Source organism: Lathamus discolor, chromosome Z (assembly GCF_037157495.1).
Source record: "Lathamus discolor isolate bLatDis1 chromosome Z, bLatDis1.hap1, whole genome shotgun sequence".
In the NCBI taxonomy this organism is placed as follows: domain Eukaryota; kingdom Metazoa; phylum Chordata; class Aves; order Psittaciformes; family Psittacidae; genus Lathamus; species Lathamus discolor.
In genome coordinates, this window is record NC_088909.1 from 95,507,787 (window position 1) to 95,526,218 (window position 18,432).

At 41.8% G+C, this 18,432-nt stretch overlaps 2 protein-coding genes across 4 annotated transcripts in view; one reads left to right on the forward strand and one right to left on the reverse strand.

The window, feature by feature from the left end:
• Positions 1–10,007, reverse strand: part of NNT (nicotinamide nucleotide transhydrogenase) — a 53,925-nt gene extending 43,918 nt beyond the window's left edge. The window contains exons 1-4 of one of the 2 annotated variants that reach the window (XM_065661959.1): positions 9,922–10,007; positions 8,802–8,999; positions 2,470–2,699; positions 1,096–1,313 (exon numbers count right to left, since the gene is read on the reverse strand). In XM_065661959.1, coding sequence (XP_065518031.1) covers positions 1,096–1,313; positions 2,470–2,699; positions 8,802–8,952 — 599 coding nt within the window. In that variant the 5' untranslated portion in view covers positions 8,953–8,999; positions 9,922–10,007. Of the gene's footprint in view, positions 1–1,095; positions 1,314–2,469; positions 2,700–8,801; positions 9,000–9,319; positions 9,474–9,921 lie in introns of those variants that run through there. The other variant, XM_065661961.1, reaches the window with a different exon arrangement.
• A 157-nt stretch (positions 10,008–10,164) lies between these two features.
• The window catches only part of PAIP1 (poly(A) binding protein interacting protein 1), a 29,103-nt gene continuing 20,835 nt past the window's right edge, over positions 10,165–18,432 (forward strand). The window contains exons 1-3 of one of the 2 annotated variants that reach the window (XM_065661374.1): positions 10,165–10,480; positions 11,540–11,657; positions 15,183–15,364. In XM_065661374.1, the coding sequence (XP_065517446.1) occupies positions 11,627–11,657; positions 15,183–15,364 (213 nt within the window). In that variant the 5' untranslated portion in view covers positions 10,165–10,480; positions 11,540–11,626. Of the gene's footprint in view, positions 10,481–11,539; positions 11,658–13,587; positions 13,927–15,182; positions 15,365–18,432 lie in introns of those variants that run through there. The other variant, XM_065661373.1, reaches the window with a different exon arrangement.

An 18,432-nucleotide genomic window follows, 5' to 3' on the forward strand; every position in this document is an offset into this window, starting at 1 on the left:
AACAAGCACACATTTAAACAAGATACTCTGACCCCTAACTCTGCAGAGCTATATAGTATAGGCCAAATAGTTAAAGCTTGCTACTTCTTTTGCCCCAACTGCTCTGTAGCCATTCAAGAACAGGTGGCTGGATACCAAGTTAACATCAATAGAGCTATCCAAAAATGCAGATGAATGTGTAATTGTGTCTTTTATTAAGAACAGTGCACATTTTCTTGCATTGTTACTAACAATGTTGTGTTCAACAGCCCCATTCCACTCTTTTTACTATCTCTAGAAGGAATATATGCAGGTCTGTATGACAAAAAAAATAGTTCTAATTTGGAATACAGGTTGTAGTTTTTATACCTTTAAAAACATTATGAATTTCTGTATTTAAGTAAAATTACACAGAATGAAACACAGAGAAGTAACCAAACACATGCTCAGATGTATAATGCTGCTGTCCACAAAGTCTGGTAGCCTTCTCCAAGGTTTATTATGCCTCACAGACATCATCTAAGTAAAAAGTCAAAAAAAATAATAATAAAAAAGCAATAAAGAATCTAATAATAGAAGTCAGCTTGATGTCAACAACATTTTAATGCACTGGAATACCTACAATACCAGTCACAAAGCATGAAGATGCCTGACAGCATTTGGTCTTTTGTTTATATCTGCCATGGCAATTGCATTCATACTGCATGCTGCTTGGGTCAGTGAGCTCCCAACACCACCAGATCCCAACGACAGACAACCTGTGTTCAAGCTTTCTTAAAGATAACTTGAGCCTGCTCAGATCCAGCTCAGATTAAAAAACAAACAAACAAACAAACAAACAAAAAAACACTAGAGAAAGCAGTCATGGAATTAAAAGAAGTGTCATCAATTTTGCCTATTTAATTTTTCTGTAGGATTTTTTCTCATCTACTGCAAAGCTGACCACAATAAATTAAAGTTGGCTGGCACCTCCAACAGCGTCATTCTCTGTGAAACAACTATATGAAAATAGAGGTGCAGAATTGTTTTCTATATACCCAATACCAAAGCACATAGCTTTTAATCCAGCCATAGTTACCCGAGCTGAAAGGAAAAAAAAAAAAGTAAGATTCATACCCAGCAATGTTGGCCATAGAGCTAAGTGCATCATATCCCTGAGCAATGGTGATCCGTGGAACCTGATCCATAGCCAAGACAGTAGTTTTTTTCTCTGCAAGTTTTTTCAGGAGGTCTGGATTTTGTGCTGGGTAGATAAAACTGATCAGAGTAGCCGCCGTCTTAAAAAGATCTGCCTCGTGCACACCTAGAGCTGAGTTATATATAGGAGCCCTCACCTGAAGAAAGAGAGAAGTTTCCAAATTAATCAGAAGAAATAAATCAGAACACTGGACTTTCTTCCTCCTCACCTGCAGTTGTCCATTCTCATCCACAAAGTACACAAGGATGAAAGTGTATCAAAGGCTGTTTACATAACTGAACTGTTTACACAAATGAACACAACTGAGTAACTGCACTTCTTAACTGCAATCCATGTATTAGAATTAGCTCTAGGCAGATTGGTGACAGGGCAGTAATAGCCATCACACCTTCAGAAAGATATGATGGCTTCTAACCAGCAGTTAGTGGCTTTTATGACAGATAGCTGCCCTAAACACACAATTTTCAAGTAAAATGATTACTGAGCAGATGTGCCATTAAGCCCTATAGGCTAAGAATCACTTATCAGTTTGCAATGCAGCACAGCATACAGAGAATTTCAAGCACTAAGTCCAGCAGATACTCATCTTCATCTGTACCCACTTCTTTTGAGTTTCTCACTTTTCTTCAAAAAGAAACCTACTTAAAAGGCTTGTTCACAAAGCAGCTCACAGAAATTCTATGTTCAAACCTGACAGGATAACTTTAAATAAAGCAGTTAAAAGAAGCCTCAGTATCAAATTTAAGGTCTTTTTCCATTTTCCTTCAGGACTTCACACAACCTAATACCTCGTAAGCAACTTCACTTCTAGCAGCCCTCCTAGATCAACTACAACTCATTTAGTTACAATACTTCTGAAACACTCAGTTGTGGAATTGTTGCATGCCTGATTGAGAAAAGTTAGAAATCAGCATCTTCAGAATTCCAAGCAACTTCAATTTCAGTTGTATGTTACCACTTTTGCAGCGAAAGTTTCTTACAGCAGGGATCTCATTTGATTAGTCTAGAACTAGTAGCCTGCCACACTCTAGAAAACACAACACCTCCAAGCTAGTTAAAAACTTGGTAAGTAATTATCCTCATTTTTTATAATGCTGCCATTTACTATCTTATTACTGCAGGTGTACACCTCAGCTATCAAAAAAAAAAAAAAAAAGAAAATTGAATCAGAACTTAGAATGGAAAACTCTAACTTACTTACTGAACTTTCAGCACACTAGCAGAAAAAAAAACAAAACCTCTATATTTCTCCAAAAAGAATGTAATAGGAAATACATTAATAAAGCAATTACTTTGATAATCAAATCAGAAGCCAGGACTTCCTTGGTCCCCTGGATCTTTGCTCCAACTTCTCTGTAATGGTCATCAGAAAATTTGGAAGCTTCTCCAGCACCAGATTCCACCACAACATTGAAACCTTGTTTGGCCAAGGCTTGAACTCCAGCTGGTGATAGAGCCACTCTCTTCTCATTCTCAAATATCTCCTTGGGGACACCTACAGTCAGCTGTTTATACGGAATTCCTGTAAGAGTGGCAGATAAGACAGCATTAGTTGCATCAAAGATTAATAAATTGATATTAATGGCACTACTCAGTGCTGTACGGACACATGCAGACATGTCATACTTACCAGTTCTCCCTCCTAATGGAGGAGGAAGTAGAATGATCTTTTCTGGCACTGTAGTTTCCATTTCCTTACGTTACACCACTTTGCTAGAGATCCTTGTTCTCTCAGGAATTGAGAGATCAACCCAATCAACCACACAAGCAGTAACAAGTGTTTGGTGAAGTTCATATCCATCTGAATTTATAGTTCTGACTGTGCAACTGTCATTCTGACTTATACTTTACATGGTGTTCTGATGATAACACATTCTACCTGGGGTAAGAAGGGTTTATATCTCTCTCTAGTCACTATTGTGAAGAAATAAACAAATCAGTTTGTTAACCTGAACTGCATTTTAAATGAGCATGTTTTTAATGTTTATCAAATTACAGTTGTCTCTGATAACTACTAATGAATGTAACTTACACACTACAAAAGACATTGAAAGACACAACTACATCTATAATGTACTCTTATAGTTTGTACAGAGACAAAAATCAGTGAATTCAGGAGTAGTGGAAGAGTAATGGAATATCTATCTACTAGTTTATTCAATTACACTTCTTTTCAATGTTACTTCCTTGCCTTAACTTGTTCAAAGCTCTTCTAAGAAACACCAGGAAAATGCTGAGGCTGCAATCTATCAGTTTTAGCTTAAGGTTTCAGATTACAAACATCTTTGTAATTGTTCACATACAATTTGTGGACTTCCAGTACAATATCTGATCAAATTAAGTGCTTAAATACATAATTTATAAAAACAAAGACTCAACCAGAATACTTATATATCAGACTACTGCTTCAAATACACTAGACAGCATGCTGTCCAGCACACAGGCCCAGTTTTGCATCAGCTTTCAGTGCTGTCTATCTAGAATTTAAACCTGGACTGTGACATTTGTACATGAGCCACTTGCATCATGTATAGATTAATGAAATATATGTGCCTAAGCAGTCACAGATACTAAAGATCAAGCAGCAAACAAAAAAAAAAAAAAAAAAAAAAAAGTGAGAGGAAGGGGATGAGAGGTTTGTTTTAATTTACAGATATGCTTTTCATTTTGCCACTAAACTATGTATTCTGCTACAAACATTGTAGCAGACTAGTAATGTATTGCATGTTTTAGGAAGGCCTCCTTTTCACTTTTTTCCTGTTTGTTTTTTTAAGACAGAAATAAGCAAAACAAAGCCAAACCATACCACAGTAGAAGAATTTGGAGGAACTAAGTTAGTTTGATATTTTAAAAACTAAATCTGAAATAAAAACTGGGACTATAAGGTGTTAAAAGTTGAACATTGAAAATGTTTAACAACTTTCAAGATACTATCTGATACTAGCTGTGTGGTTCGGTTGATATGCTGGAGGGAAAGAATGCCATCCAGACGGACCTCAACACGCTTGTAAGGTGGACTGATGCCAGCCTGATGAAGTTCAACCATGACAAGTGCAAGGTCCTACACCTGGGTCAGAGCAATCCCAGGCACAGCTACAGCCTGGGCAAAGAGATTCAGAGCAGCCCTGTGGAGAAGGATTTGGGGGTGTTGGTTGATGAGAAAATGAACATGAGCCAGCAGTGTGCGCTCGCAGCCAAGAAAACCAACTGTATCCTGGGCTGCATCAAAAGCAGCGTGACCAGCAGGTCAAAGGAGGTGATCCTGCCCCTCTATACTCTGCTCTCGTAAGATGTCACTTGGGGTATTGTGTGCAGTTCTGGTGTCCTCAACATAAAAAGGAGACATGGAACTGTTGGAACAAGTCCAGAGGAGGGCCACAAGGATGATCAGGGGACTGGAGCACCTCCCGTATGAAGATAGGCTGAGGAAGTTGGGGCTGTTCAGCCTGGAGAAGAGAAGGCTGCGTGGAGACCTCATAGCAGCCTTCCAGTATCTGAAGGGGGCCTATAGGGATGCTGGGGAGGGACTCTTCATCAGGGACTGTAGTGATAGGACAAGGGGCAATGGGTTCAGACTTGAACAGGGGAAGTTTAGATTGGATATAAGGAGGAAGTTCTTTCCTGTTAGGGTGTTGTGGCCCTGGAATGGGCTGCCCAAGGAGATTCTGAATGCTCCATCCCTGACAGTGTTCAAGGCCAGGTTGGACGAAGCCTTGGGTGGGATGGTTTAGTGTGAGGTGTCTCTACCCATGGCGGGGGGGTTGGAACTAGATGATCTTGAGGTCCTTTCCAACCCTAACTGTTCTATGATTCTATGACTATGTCGTCCTGCAATGCTTTGGGAGATCAAATCCAAGATAAACATTCAACAAGTCTCATTTGCCTCTCACCTTCTGTTCTCCTGTGTCCCACTACCAAATTTCTAGCAAACAGGAAATACACAAGCACATGAACACAGAAGCTAAGAGACATCGGTTTGCCAGCAGTTAGCTAGTACAGGACATTTTTCAAGAAAACTATACTGAGCTATCACACCATTCAACACCAAAACAAAGTGAATGTCTACAACTGCAAAGCAAAGACCTATGTTAAAACTTCAGGACAGGCTACAATAAATATTATTTTTGAATAATAGTTATACTATGAGCACAGATTTGACTTACTAAACTCAGCAATATTATGGAAGTTATTAGTTTTGAAAAGTTTAAATCTAGAATCATAAGCTTAGGCTCTTGATTTAGATTTTATTTCAAGAAAGAACATCTGCAGTCCTTCCCATACATTTTAAACTGCATGAGAATGTGAAGCTTCCAAGTTGCCTTTCTAAGCTTCTAAATCCAGTAATTTAAGAATTGCCTTGAGAATGTTTTAGTAACTAACTTACTGCTTTATCACATGATGAATATTTTCCAGAAACAGACCACTACACACACACCTTGAGAGCCTTTTTTGAGTCACATGAAGATTTTGAATGTACTGTGCATTTTGTAGGAAATACCCCACTTTTTTTTTTGATACAAAGAATCAATAGCAAAAGGACACTGCCAATACCAAAAGTGGCAGTAACATTAAATTTCAGAGGCCTAAGAATCTTAGTGTGGAATATAGAAAACTAGTAAGAAGCCTAACATAATCTCAACTGTGTAATGAAGACATAAAGCACAGTCTCAAACTTCAAGTAAGCAAAATAAGTAGGTAGTCTAAATCTTGAGGCTCCAGAAATCAAACAAAAATAACTATAGTCACAGAAGAGAAGATCTCCATTTAACTTTTATCTACAAACCGGGTGTTTAAAGAAGATCATAAGCTAAAACTAGCACAAAAACTTAGAACATTGTATGTAAAGACATAGAGAAAAATAGAGATTTTTAGTCCCCTAACCTCATTTCAGGAAGAAGTCTGGAGGAAAGTATTACCAACAACAGACTTGGAGAAAAGAGAAGTTTTGACTATATGCCATATGTTCTGGGATGGGAAAACAGGATATGTAACCCACTTAATTTATAAGTTACTCTAATATCAGCTTTAAAGCAAACATCTCACCTGTTCCAAAGATGAGGACATATTCCAAAGAACAGCAATGATGTTGGGAAAATTAGAAAAAAAAAACCACAACAAAAACTAAAGAATGGTACAGAATATTAAACAAAAACCTGATCCCTCTTCTTACACAAGCAAGGGGATATAAAAAAAACCAAGGACATTAATGGAGAATGCCTATGATTTATAAATAATGTACATCTTATCAAGAGAATCATTTGATAATAAACTACTATGGGTTTAAAAGATCTGCTATACAGGAAAAAAAAAAAAAAAAAAAAAACAAACCAAAAACACCCAAAACAGGCCATTTTAAGGAAGAAGAATCAAAATTTAAATTACACTAAAAATCCCAAGATAGAGATGGGTGAAAGTCACAGAGCTCTAAGGCAAGTGAATCTGGAAGTACACTGGAAACCTGACAGTCAGTCACCCTTCACAGGGCTTGGGAAAGTTTTGCATCTGTTTCTCAAGCACCTTCTGCTAGCAACATTTTGAGACAGATTGCAGGAATACTTTTTTTACTCCTGTATGAAAATGCCTATGTTTCTAAGGAACACAGAAAGCAAGTTAAACAGCAGTAAGAAAAGTACCCATCTTCCAAGTTTACTTTTCAACTGACTGCAAATCCCTTCACACCTGAAGTAGCTGTTGTTCCTGTACGTAACATACCCTGGATTAAATGAAAACTAATCTGAGAGAACGGAAGTAACAACCACAGGCTTAACAAGGATTACTGTGACAATGGTCTTTTCAGAAAACTGACTCTTCCTAGTATCACAGTGATTTTACTAAGTGTCACTGATAATTTCTAAAAGAATAAAATCTAGTTATTTTCTATGCTGTTAAATCTTGATTCAAGAGCACTTAAAAAGTATACATAGGCAACAGTACTGCCAGTAATTCCTCAGTCAATGGCTGGTTTATCCTTGATTTGTCCCCTACTGAGTGACAAATCTCATGTTACCAAAACTAACTATGAGAACAGCTTAATTATCAACCAAAAATACTTTTCCAACTTAATTCTCAGCATTAACTAACTGCATTGCATGAATACTATTCGCTCTTAAGGACTTCCACATGACAGATGTGAAGAGACAGCACTGAAAGCTTGAACACATGACACTTATCAGAATTCTCTGTCCTTGTGGAAAACATTCTGAAGAGTAATTCATAAAAATAGAAAAACGCAGACACATGAGAGACAGAGACAAGCATACTCACTTCAGTACAACTGAAGAGATCTTGCAGTTTCATGATCAAATTTGTGGTCAAAGTCAACTACAAAGATTGATTCCAAACTCAAACAACAACAAGGGCACTTACCTGGGACATTTGAGAAAGAACCTTGAACCTAGTTTTCTACATCCCAGGTTAACACCACCAACCAAGGGTCAATTTGCCATATCAAGACAGACTGATGTCTCATTCAGTACATAATATGAAAAAAATATTTGGAGCATCACAAATCTGTCAGTCAGAGCAAAGAAATTCAGGTTCACCATGCAACTGTGGTAAAAAGCCATGCGATACCAATTATAAGGAGCCCTTGAGACTAAAGAAACTCTTTCTCTCATCGCATTTCTTCAGAACCTCCAAATCATTGGCTCACCAATTTGAGAGGACCCCAAAACGCACCAGCCGTCGTTAGTACTGCCAGAAATTCCATGCAACAAAGGCTTCTCAGAGTTATATAGTCTAATCTTGTGTCCTGTGTTTTCATAACCAGACACTTCAATCCACAAACAGCACTACTTTTCTAATACTCTAAGATATCTAATGCAGTTACCTACTGTGCATATCTGGAAGAACTGAACATCACGTGTACAGTGTCTAACTTTCCACATTAATCTGTCGCAGACTGAGAAGATCCTAGATCTGCACTGCAGCTGGGTCTCTAAGTTCCTTCAGGGAAGCATGACCCAAGCAGGATAATGGGCAAAAATATCATTAAATCAGTTTTACATATTCTCCAGTCCTCTAGCTCTCAGGCTATACACTGCATAGGGAAAAAAACAAAGTCAGTTTTGATTTTCATGCACCAGGCTCACATCATAAACTGGAACCAAGGACACCCCTCCACTCCCCCCTCCTTTTTTTTTCTCTCCGGAAAATACCTGAGCCTGTCCATTATCTGCCCATAAACGTAATTAGTGCAAACATAGCAACAAGCCCTACATGTGAAGATGCAGATCAGAAGTCCTTCAAGGCAGTGCAACATAAGTTTTCTGAACAAAAGGGTTTTTTTAGATGGGATAGCTGCGTCTACATGTAGTCATGCTTGCAGATCCCCTCTCTGTGAGTGCTCTATTTTCCCCTGCGTGCACACAAAGAGTTGTACAACCACACCTCTTGGGGAACTCAGGCTTTTTATTAAGAAAAGTATTCATAATAAACACAAACACCTTTCACACAACCCCTTTAAAACCAGCATAAAATTGTACTACATCTGACCCAAGCATGCTGCTGACATGATTTAAAGGCGCTCTTTTTAAGTCTCTCATGTACTAATGCATATCTGAAAGAAAAATCTATCTCCATGTTTTAAAATAAAATATTATTTACAACAGTGTAATCAATTTACCTGGCTTTAGAACTGCCTGAGTCGCGAGCATCCTGTGGTTTCTAAACATTCGCAATTGTGGCATCTTTGCAGAATGCACATTAGGTGGTAAGACACTGCTGAAAACAAGCGCAGAGCACCCACTAACAGCAGTGCGCAGAAGGCTCGCCATTGTGCCCAGACCGCACAGCAGACTCCTTGCCACCTATGGAATTCAGGCTGCACACATAAAAACAAAGCAAGAATTATTAATGATACAAGACAGAAGGTATGTAAACTCAGCAGCCTAAGTCCTGCCAGTAGCCATGAGACGATCATTTCCCCCCTTCCTACCTAGAACTTTCTTTTTAACTGAGGCAACTATCGAACTAAAGTAACAAGACCATAGCAGGGTTGACCTAGAAATCGCATTTCTGTGCTCAAAGCCTGCATTCTCCTCACACCATCCCTGTAAACCAGAATCTTTGACACGTGTAAACTTCCTGCGCGTCACAGAGCCAAACAATTCGAACCCCTACCAGAGTTCCCAGAACAGTTACCCGCTGTGGGACAGCATCTCACGGGCGCTCCGGACACATTCCAGAGCAGGCACTCGGACCGGGACAAGCGGGGCAGAGGGCAGGGGAGCTGGGGTGCCGTCTCCAGCAGGCGGGTACTGGCTGCTGACGGATGCAAGGGCTCCTCGCCCTACACCCAGCCCGGGCTCACGCGCAGTCCCGTCCCTCCCCACAGCGAGGTATCAGCGCTCCCCCACCGGCCCTGCCCACGGCACAGAGCCCCCGTTTTGTTCCCGCTACCATTTATAGCCACGGCCACTGACAGACCTTAGTTGGGCAGACGGCTCGCCCCCCGCCCCCTCCCCCCCGGCACAACGGCTATCGCGCGCGGCGGGAGGCCCGCAGCCGCCACTGCCACGCTCCCTGCCCGCAGCCCGCCCGCAGGCCCCTTTCCGCGCTACCTGCCTCAACGCTACGCGCCCGCCCTCCCGCACGTCTTTCCTTCCTCTCTCCCGCCCTTCCTTCCCGCGGCTCCCGGGCGCTGCGAGAAAGAGACACCGCAGCCCCCCCTCAGCAACGGCCAGCCCCCGGCCAAGCCGCGAGAAAGCAGCGGTGCCACCGCCCCTAGCCCGCCAGACACCCACCAGCAACACCGCCAGCGCCGGCCCCGCCGCTGCACCAACCGACCTTGGGTCGAGGCGGCGCGGCAGCCCCAGCGCGGGGCGGGGTGGGGCGGGGTGGGGCGGGAGGGGCGGGGCGGGGCGGGCCGGGACGGGACTGTGTGGAGGGGGCGCGGGGGATGCGCTGGCCGCCAACCCGGAAGGAGTGAGGGGAGCGCATTGGTCGGGGCGGTCCCCGAGCTGGAGGGGTGTGGCGGGGGCTGCCTGTCACGTGGTGCTTTGCGTGCCGCCGGCGGCGCGCGGCTGAGGGCTGGCTCCGCCCGCTGGCCCTGCCTTCGGGACTGTGCTGCGGCGCTGGCGAGGCGTTTCCCGAAGGAAGCTGAGGTACCGCGGCACGGGCTGAAGCCGTCGCAGCCGTTGGTGGAGGCCGAAGGTGTTGGGCGCTGGCAGCAGGCGGGCGCGCCCCTCAGCCGTGGCAGGCCGCCGGTGACTGGGGCGAAGAGGCGAAGGTCGAGGCAGCGGCGAGCGAAGAAGGTGTCTGAAACGTGGCTGGTTTCTTGCGGACAAGCACCACGACGTACAGGTGATATATTCTTTATTATTGTTATTTCTTGACGTGTAATACAGCAGCGAGCTGGCGTCTGCGTTAGAGTGGTAGATACAATGTGGGAGGATAACAGAAACAGAGGAACTCTGGCAACTGCATAAATAATACATGAATCAATGAAGAGAGCATGCTATTAAGCAGGAACTTTACAGATGACAGCTTGCCCGTTGCCTGCGTGTCTTGTCTTACTTCACACAGTCTGTGGTTTCTAGGTGCTAGGCTTTATTTACATCAGTGTAACTGTTCCTGCAAAACATGCATTGCCAGAAGTGTCATACAGCCTCAAAACCAATGACTTATGACTAGAAGTGAAGTTCATGATTCTGAAAACATGTTTCTCTGAGAGTAATTATATAGGATACCCTGCTGCTAGATGTTCAGGGGACTACTGTGCTTTTAAATAAATATGTGGGAAAGATTCCAGTTAGGGTTACACCTTATGTACTAATATGGGTGCTCTATGTTTCAGGCTCAGTAACCCCTAAGTAGTGCAATGCCATGCCTTATCAATATAATAGGGATCAGCAAAATACCAATTATTAATTATATATTCAGTTTTAAAAGGTAGAACTAGCCCTTTCCATTTTTTCTAATTATAAATACGTTGTGAGCATAAAAAGAAAAAAAAATAAAGTGTTTGTGTTCTGATTAGTGACAAAGTTGCAGTTTGTGGTTTCTCAGCACCAGGCATTGCAGGTGTGTACAATATTGCTTCAAAATTAAGTGATAGACTATTAGGTCTCACACTTAGGACAAAACAGGTAACTCCTTACAAATGGATATTTGTAAGTAATAGCAGCATTTGGTAAAAGTTTTCATCCGTCATTGGGTATCTCACTAGCGTAGCCATCTTGGGTCTTCTGCTGTTTGGTATCACAGGATTGAAGTTACTGGCAGTTACTCAGGCCAGAACATTCTAAGCAGAATTTTAAGCATTGTCTAAAAGGGTTGGCTATTGTAGGTAGTATTTTGGGTATTGTAATTTTGGATTTAATTGCCTGAAAAATTCCTTTTTTTTTTTAATTTTTGGTTTAGGTGTATACAACAGGGAAGAGAAATCAGATTCCCAGCCAAACACAACTGCTTTCATACAACCTCCAGTACTACATCTCTGACGAAAAGATGGATCTGGTATCACAGTCCACTCTAAATGGTAAGCAGTTGCCAAACAGACTTTGAATTACAATAATATAGAAATATCTTAAGAAGAATTCACATTTATGATCACAGATGAAAAGTTACTTGTTCAGTAACATTTAATTCCTCAATAGGTGTATACCTTAAAGAATGGTGTTTGCTTTTTCAAAAGATTGGTGTATTAAAAAGTGATGCCAGAGTATAATGATGGTTTTCCTTTAAAGCCTCAGGAGCCTAAGACCAGTGGTTGAGAATCTCGGCTTCTTTTTTCACATTAATGGAAGCTTTTCATTCTCCTCCTGGTAAGGTGAAGTCTGCAGAAGTGACACGAGGTCACAAATACGGGCTTTAAAAGTGGAGCTGAAATAACACAACACTACTGAATATATTCCATTTAGTTATTTTAGTACCTAATTTGTGATCTTTAAAGGGTTGGTAATGCTGCTTAGATCTGGTTTTGTGAATTGTTTACACAAGGGAAGTATTCCAGTATTTTTTTGTCTCATCAAAACCTCCTACTGTTGCTCTCATTTCCTTTGCAGTGTGTAGATCTGTTAGTTTACCAGTCTGGCTTTCAGTAGCGGTTGCCTAGGAACAGTTTTCCCATGAGCATAATGAACTTCAGCTCTGTCACCTTTACTGTCTGGCCAAGCCTGTCTCTCACCAAAAATCAGACCAATTCATGCCTTGTGGAAGTCACAAATATTTTACACCCTACACCAACACCCCAGTAATAATTAAAAATGGTAAAATGTAGTAATAAACCAAATAGGAACATAACTCCTAAAGGCACCATATTACAATCCATTTTTTTTTTATTTCTTTTTTTTTTTTAATACAAGACAGGGCTATTCTGTTTGTTTGGGTTTTTTTTTTTTTATAATGTTTCACATATGTGTGTATTTTTCACCCCCTCACGAACGATGAACAGTTTGACCTGACCCCACCTCAGGCTTTGGCTTTGGCTGTGGAAGGGACAGAGCACCTTTGTGGGGTCAGTACTAGCTGTGGTGTGTTCTGGCACCCTGTGTGTCCATTACCTGCCTCATCCTGAAAGCATATTGTGGTGTGGTGGAGTTTGCACAGTGAGTAGAGTAAGGCTCTGGGCTAAAACTGAACAGGAATAGGTGAATTAAATTGTGAGCAGGCACTTTAAACTGAGTCACCCACAGTTAATGTGGGTTGATATTAGCAAAATATTAGGAAATATTAGTTAATATTTGCAAAATGCATTACACAGATAACTGGCTCCTCCAGTTAGTTCCTGTTGGTGTGGAAGGTTTAAAAAGTTAAATCAGAATAGAGTTTGTTACCATGTCATGCACAATTATGCATGAAAATACATTATTTTGAATAAGCACATTCATATGAAGTGACTCTAGCCGTACAATCATGTTGCCATGTTAGAGGCTGAAGTGTAGAATTCAGGCTGCAGCTGTGCACACAAACGCCTCTCCTCTGCCTGTATGTGCATAGTGTAGCTACAGGTCTTCTGCTACGTGTAGCAGCAGTCTTGGTGCCGGTGGGGTCACCTCGCGCTGTGTGTTCCTGCAGGGGAACAATCACAAGAACATACTGTTTTGTGGGAAATGCCGTGCCCAAGCTTCCCTGCTGCGCAGGAGGCGTGACGAGGTGCGGCCCCGGAACCGGCTGCTGACACCCGCAGCCCGCTGGAAAGCGATCCCGTGCTATGGCGGGGGGTGCAGACCCATCAGCTGCGGACAGGCGAGGTTGTCCTCGCGTCCGGTACAGCCTCTGCTCGGCCGCGGCAGCCGAGCTGGGCGACACTCGCCCGGGCCCGGTCAAGCTGCTATCCCTGCGCCGGGGTTGCTATGGCGACAGGCATGACAAGTGCCGCGAGGGGGCGCCGTCAGCCGCGCTGGTCCGCGACCATCGTGGCGGTGGGGTGGGGGTGAAACTGAAAGTGAAGGGCTCGGGCCGCGGCAAGGCGGGACTCAGCGGCCGCCCTGCCCCTCTCCCTGTTCCGCCCCCACGCCGTTCGCCGGCTGCCTCCCAGAAGCGCTTGAGCCGCCCCAGCGTGAGCATGTCGGATGTTTTCGACCGAACTCCGGGTGCCGGCCGACGCCGAGGTGCGGGCTGGGAAGGCAGTGCTGTCCCCGGTGGTGCGGGAGCGCCGGAGAGCGGCCATGGGGCCCCCCTTGGGGGAAGCGGTTCAGACAGCTCAGGCTCAGCCGACGAGCGGCAGCACCAAGCGGGCGGCCTCTTCCCGCAGCAGGAATCGCTGCGGCCTCCGAAGACTGCGCCTCTGGGCACCGGAATCGCAGGTACAGGCGCAGCGGCCCCCTCCTTGCCCCTCCCGAGGCCCCGGTGTCGAAGGCGTAGGGGAGCAGCTCCCTGCAGCCTGCCGCGCTCCACTCCTGTGCCTGCAGCATGCTTTTCCTGCTTCACTTGTCCCTCCATTCGCCATCCCGCTGAGACTGGAGCCATGGGGGTTCGCCTCGCCTCACCTCCCCGCGGCCCAAGCTCGGGGACGCGTGATTTTTCGCACCCCCATACCTAGGGGCGGAGGAGTCACCGCGGCCTGAGGACCAGCGCGCTGTGCACCCCAGCCACCCGCCGGGCTCCTCTCGGCATGACACCGAAGAGAGCTGCGTGGGGGCATCTGCACCTTTCCTTAGAAGAGTGATCATGTTTCTGGGTTATGGGCCTATGGCCAGGTAAAGGTGTGATGTGGCACTGCAGCCACTCACAACACCTCTTTGTCCACTTCCCCCCTTTCTGGGCCCTCACATCTGTGTGTGCGTTTTATCCATCTGTTAAACTGACAGCAGATGGTTTCAGCCTTCCTCTTATTGAAGAACACCAGCCTAAAGGTTTGCCAGAAAATAAACACAATCTAACAGTAATACAAAGCATTGTTTGCTGGTTAGCTTTTTCAGGTAGGTATCAGGTTCCATTTTCAATAAAGGTAGGAGCTAATCTATAAAGATACATTTGGAACTCTTGGGAAATACTGTTTTAAAAGCACTCTTGCATTGTTGATTGGTTGCTTAGTTGTGGGGGTTTTTTGCAACAATGTATGAGAAAAACACTTAAGTGCCTTTGAGAATTCTGGTAAAAATTAGTGTTGTTAAAAATTAGTCATGTCTTCCAATAACTGAACTTCAAAGTCTTGAATTTCTATCTAAAAAGTATGGAAAACCCACAAGGTGAGCAAGCATACCATAAGCAGATTTGCTAGTTTCTCAGGTTAGCTCTCTTCGAAAGCATGTTTTCATGGGAGAGGAGAGAGCTCTTTTTTCTTTTTTTTTCTTTCTCTCTCCTTTTTTTTTTTTTTAAATGTTCTTTTCACATGAACATTGTGGTTATTTTCTGTGAGGTAGAAGGACATCTAGAGTTTGCTAAAGTAAAAACTTTATCCATGTTTAAGAAAAAAACCCAATATATTTGAAGTAAACTTGAAAGTATTTTTATAGTAAAAGTATATTTTAAATAACAAGTATGTATTATGTGTGTACTCAGTGTGAATACATACTAATTTAGTAAATTCTAAGAAAAGCTTTTAACAAAAATTTTTCAGAGCACCTGCCGCAGACAGGGATTCCATCTGGATCACAAGATAAAGTTTCAGTTCTTGATTCTGAACCAGAAATGGCTGAACCTCAGGTGGCTGCAGCTCCTGTGATAAGATCAAACTTGTCTGTTAAAGCACCTGAGTTTTATCCATCAGGATATGTCCAGAACTTCAATCAGAACTTTGTGGTGAGTGTTTATTTTCTTTTCTTAGTATATGCCAATTTGCTTGTATTCAAGTTAACATTTTCCTGAAATCTTGTTTAATCAGGTGTCTTGAATGCTTCATTTGCTGAAGAGATTCCAGAAACTCTGATGATAACCTCAGGAGTCACAGTCAGAATGTTAAGTGATAGTGGGTGAATATTATGGTGTATGTGAGAGCCTTTAGCATGAGATATTTTGCTAAAGCTTCTTTCAGATAACGATGTTACTTGTGGATTTTACCAAGCATTGATTACATCTTTTTAGCAGCTACCTCTGTTGTAGTTATATCTGCACTGGATTTTAAGTAAAGGCTTAGGTACACGTTTATGCAGATTTCACAGTTTTTGAAGCAAGTGTGAGAGAAAGTTTGACCTTCAGCTTTTACAAGCACAGACTTTACCTTTTTGAAATTTATTGTACAATGGGTATGATTGACCGTGACTTTTAATTCCTTCCTTAAAAGTGGTATTGTATCACCAAAGGGCAGAAAAGTAGGATTAGGCTCATTCCTAGCAGTTACCTGCCCACAAACCTAATACATTTACAGCCAGGTTAATGGTGATTTCAGATCAATGTTGTAGATGCATCACGTAATAAAAGTTGGTACTTTTTATTTTGTACTCTGTTGGCTTCCATGTTACTGCTTCAGTAAAGATGTATGTGAATTCTTGGAATATCTTTTGTGCAAGCAGCCAAATTCTGGTATTGCACATAAACAGGTGGAAACAATGACTTTTACAAATACGCTCAAGTGATATAAAAAAATTAAAAAAAAAACCACAGAAAATCCCCAAACAATTTATAGAAACATATAGATTTTTAATAACTTCTAGAAAAATACTTGATTTGAATGCTAAATGTGGTGGCTTGGATTTATAGTCTTTTCCTCACCAGTGAAATTGATGTTATCTTAATGTTACCAGCTTTGCCAGCTTACTGAATAGAATTACTGTCCTGCATAATAGAATCCCATAGCCGATATACAGCTGCTAACGAAACGCCAACACAAACATGCTTCAGTGAATTGGGTAATCTAGGGGGAAAATAACTATTTTTTCCCAATATATGTTATGTGTTTTCTATAAGTAAAGGATTTCAGTTTCAAGGCCAAAAAACCTGCCATTTGGGTTGGCATACATAGTGCATGCTTACAGTTACAAAGTTTTGAGGACACCAGTGTTGCTTTTCAGCTCTTTTGTGAAAACACGCAGGCATATAGAAGTTCCTGGTTGCTGTGTTGTAGGAATACGTTGTAGGAATATGTGACTCATCTATTATTTAAAATACCTGTTAAAATGCTAGGCAAAACCTAGAACATGTATTTGTAAGTATGTTGCAGGGGCCTTAATAGTGGTGTTTCGGATGTTTGTGCTTCACTATTACAAAGTTTTTTGGTGGTTTTGGCCTTTTTTTTTCTTTTTTCTTTTTTCTTTTTTTTTTTGGCGTGTTTTTGGTTTGGTTGTTTTGGGGTTTTTTTAATTTTAATGGCTGAATTAATTTCACTTCCAATAAAAATAAGAAATTTAGCACACTTCATTATTACATAGATTTTGATCATGAGTTTTAAAATTTGAATCAAAAAAGTTTTGAGAAAATTCTGCTTTTCTGACTTAAAATTAATATCTTTTAGCTTTAATTTATAACATTCCCTGGAATTTTTACATCTGAAAGCTCCATTTCTCATCTAAAATACAGTGGTTTTGCTATTAGGCATTTATTGTTTTAGAAAAAGTGACAGATTTCTTGTTTAATTGTGCATTATAGTAATTATTGTGCATGTCCATATCACATTTGTGTATGAGATTATTTGATCACTTCCAGTTAGTTCTGATACTCAAAACTATCAGTTCCCTGTGAAGACAGTGTAAGGGGTGCAGCACACAAGGCATACTAGAGTTTTCAGAAAAACTTTATGAGGACTTTAGGTAATAAAGACACCCATGGAATTATCTGTTTCCATACAGAGGTCGGTCCAGTCAGAACTTGTGGAATTCTACAGTAGAATTGGTGACTAGATTTAGGTTTGAATTGATAGTTGGAAATGTCAGACTTGTTCTCTGGCACAAGTGTATGATAACATGGCTGTCACTCTATCAGAAAGGCACAATGATGTCTTCACTTTGAGATTTGTATCATCTTAGGTGGAATCCCACCATTACCATTTGATCTGGCTTTGGTTTTTACTTCATTTCATTTCAAAAAAAGGAGGTTAAGCAGCCTCAGTGCTGGTTTTATATGTTTAGCCAAGCAGGAGAGTGCCTCTTTCCTTCATACAGCATGGCAAGGTGATTTTGTATATGCAACAGTCTTTGTGTTGTCCCAGAAGTGGAATTCTTACCTGGTGTGCAGAATGACTATATATACTCAGACTCAAGGTGTTTTATTGTCAGCTGTTTTGCAAAATAGGGTGCTAGGTGGAAGCTCCACAAAGCTAGCGCACCTTAGTTTTGTGTACATCAAATATATACATTTCAGAGAACAAAGAAATTACTTATCATTGGTCAAAAGTTACCAAATATATTATTAATTAGTATTTTATTTTAGCATGCATGGTTTGTGAAGGGGGGTGGGGAGACAGCAAGCTTTTTGGGTCCTGAATTGAGTCAGTCAGCAATCTTCCTGTGCCACCTTTGCTTTCACCCAGCTACTGCCCTCTCTTGTTGACCACTTGTTTTTCTAGTATTCACTTTGTGTTTGGCACTGTCTGGTGCAGGTGTTCTTCTTTTATCAGTCCTTTAGCTCTGCTTCTAAGGTTAAGGTAATTAGTAAGGAATGTATTGCTTACACACAGTCTCGTTTTTCCAAGTGATGTTGTTAATCGTTGTTTATCACTATGGTGAATTCCATTTTCACTGTACATCATTTGTACTTAAGTTCGCAATAAATTTATTGTGAACTTGTTAAGTGCATATAATCTGAAAGGGAAAAAAGCTTGTTCCTAAGAGTCTGAAGAGAAATCGAATGAAGGATTCAGTGACGAAGTTCCTAAGTGGAAGAAATGTTGTGAATACCTACCAGGTATAGGAAGGTGTTAATTAGCACATGTGCAG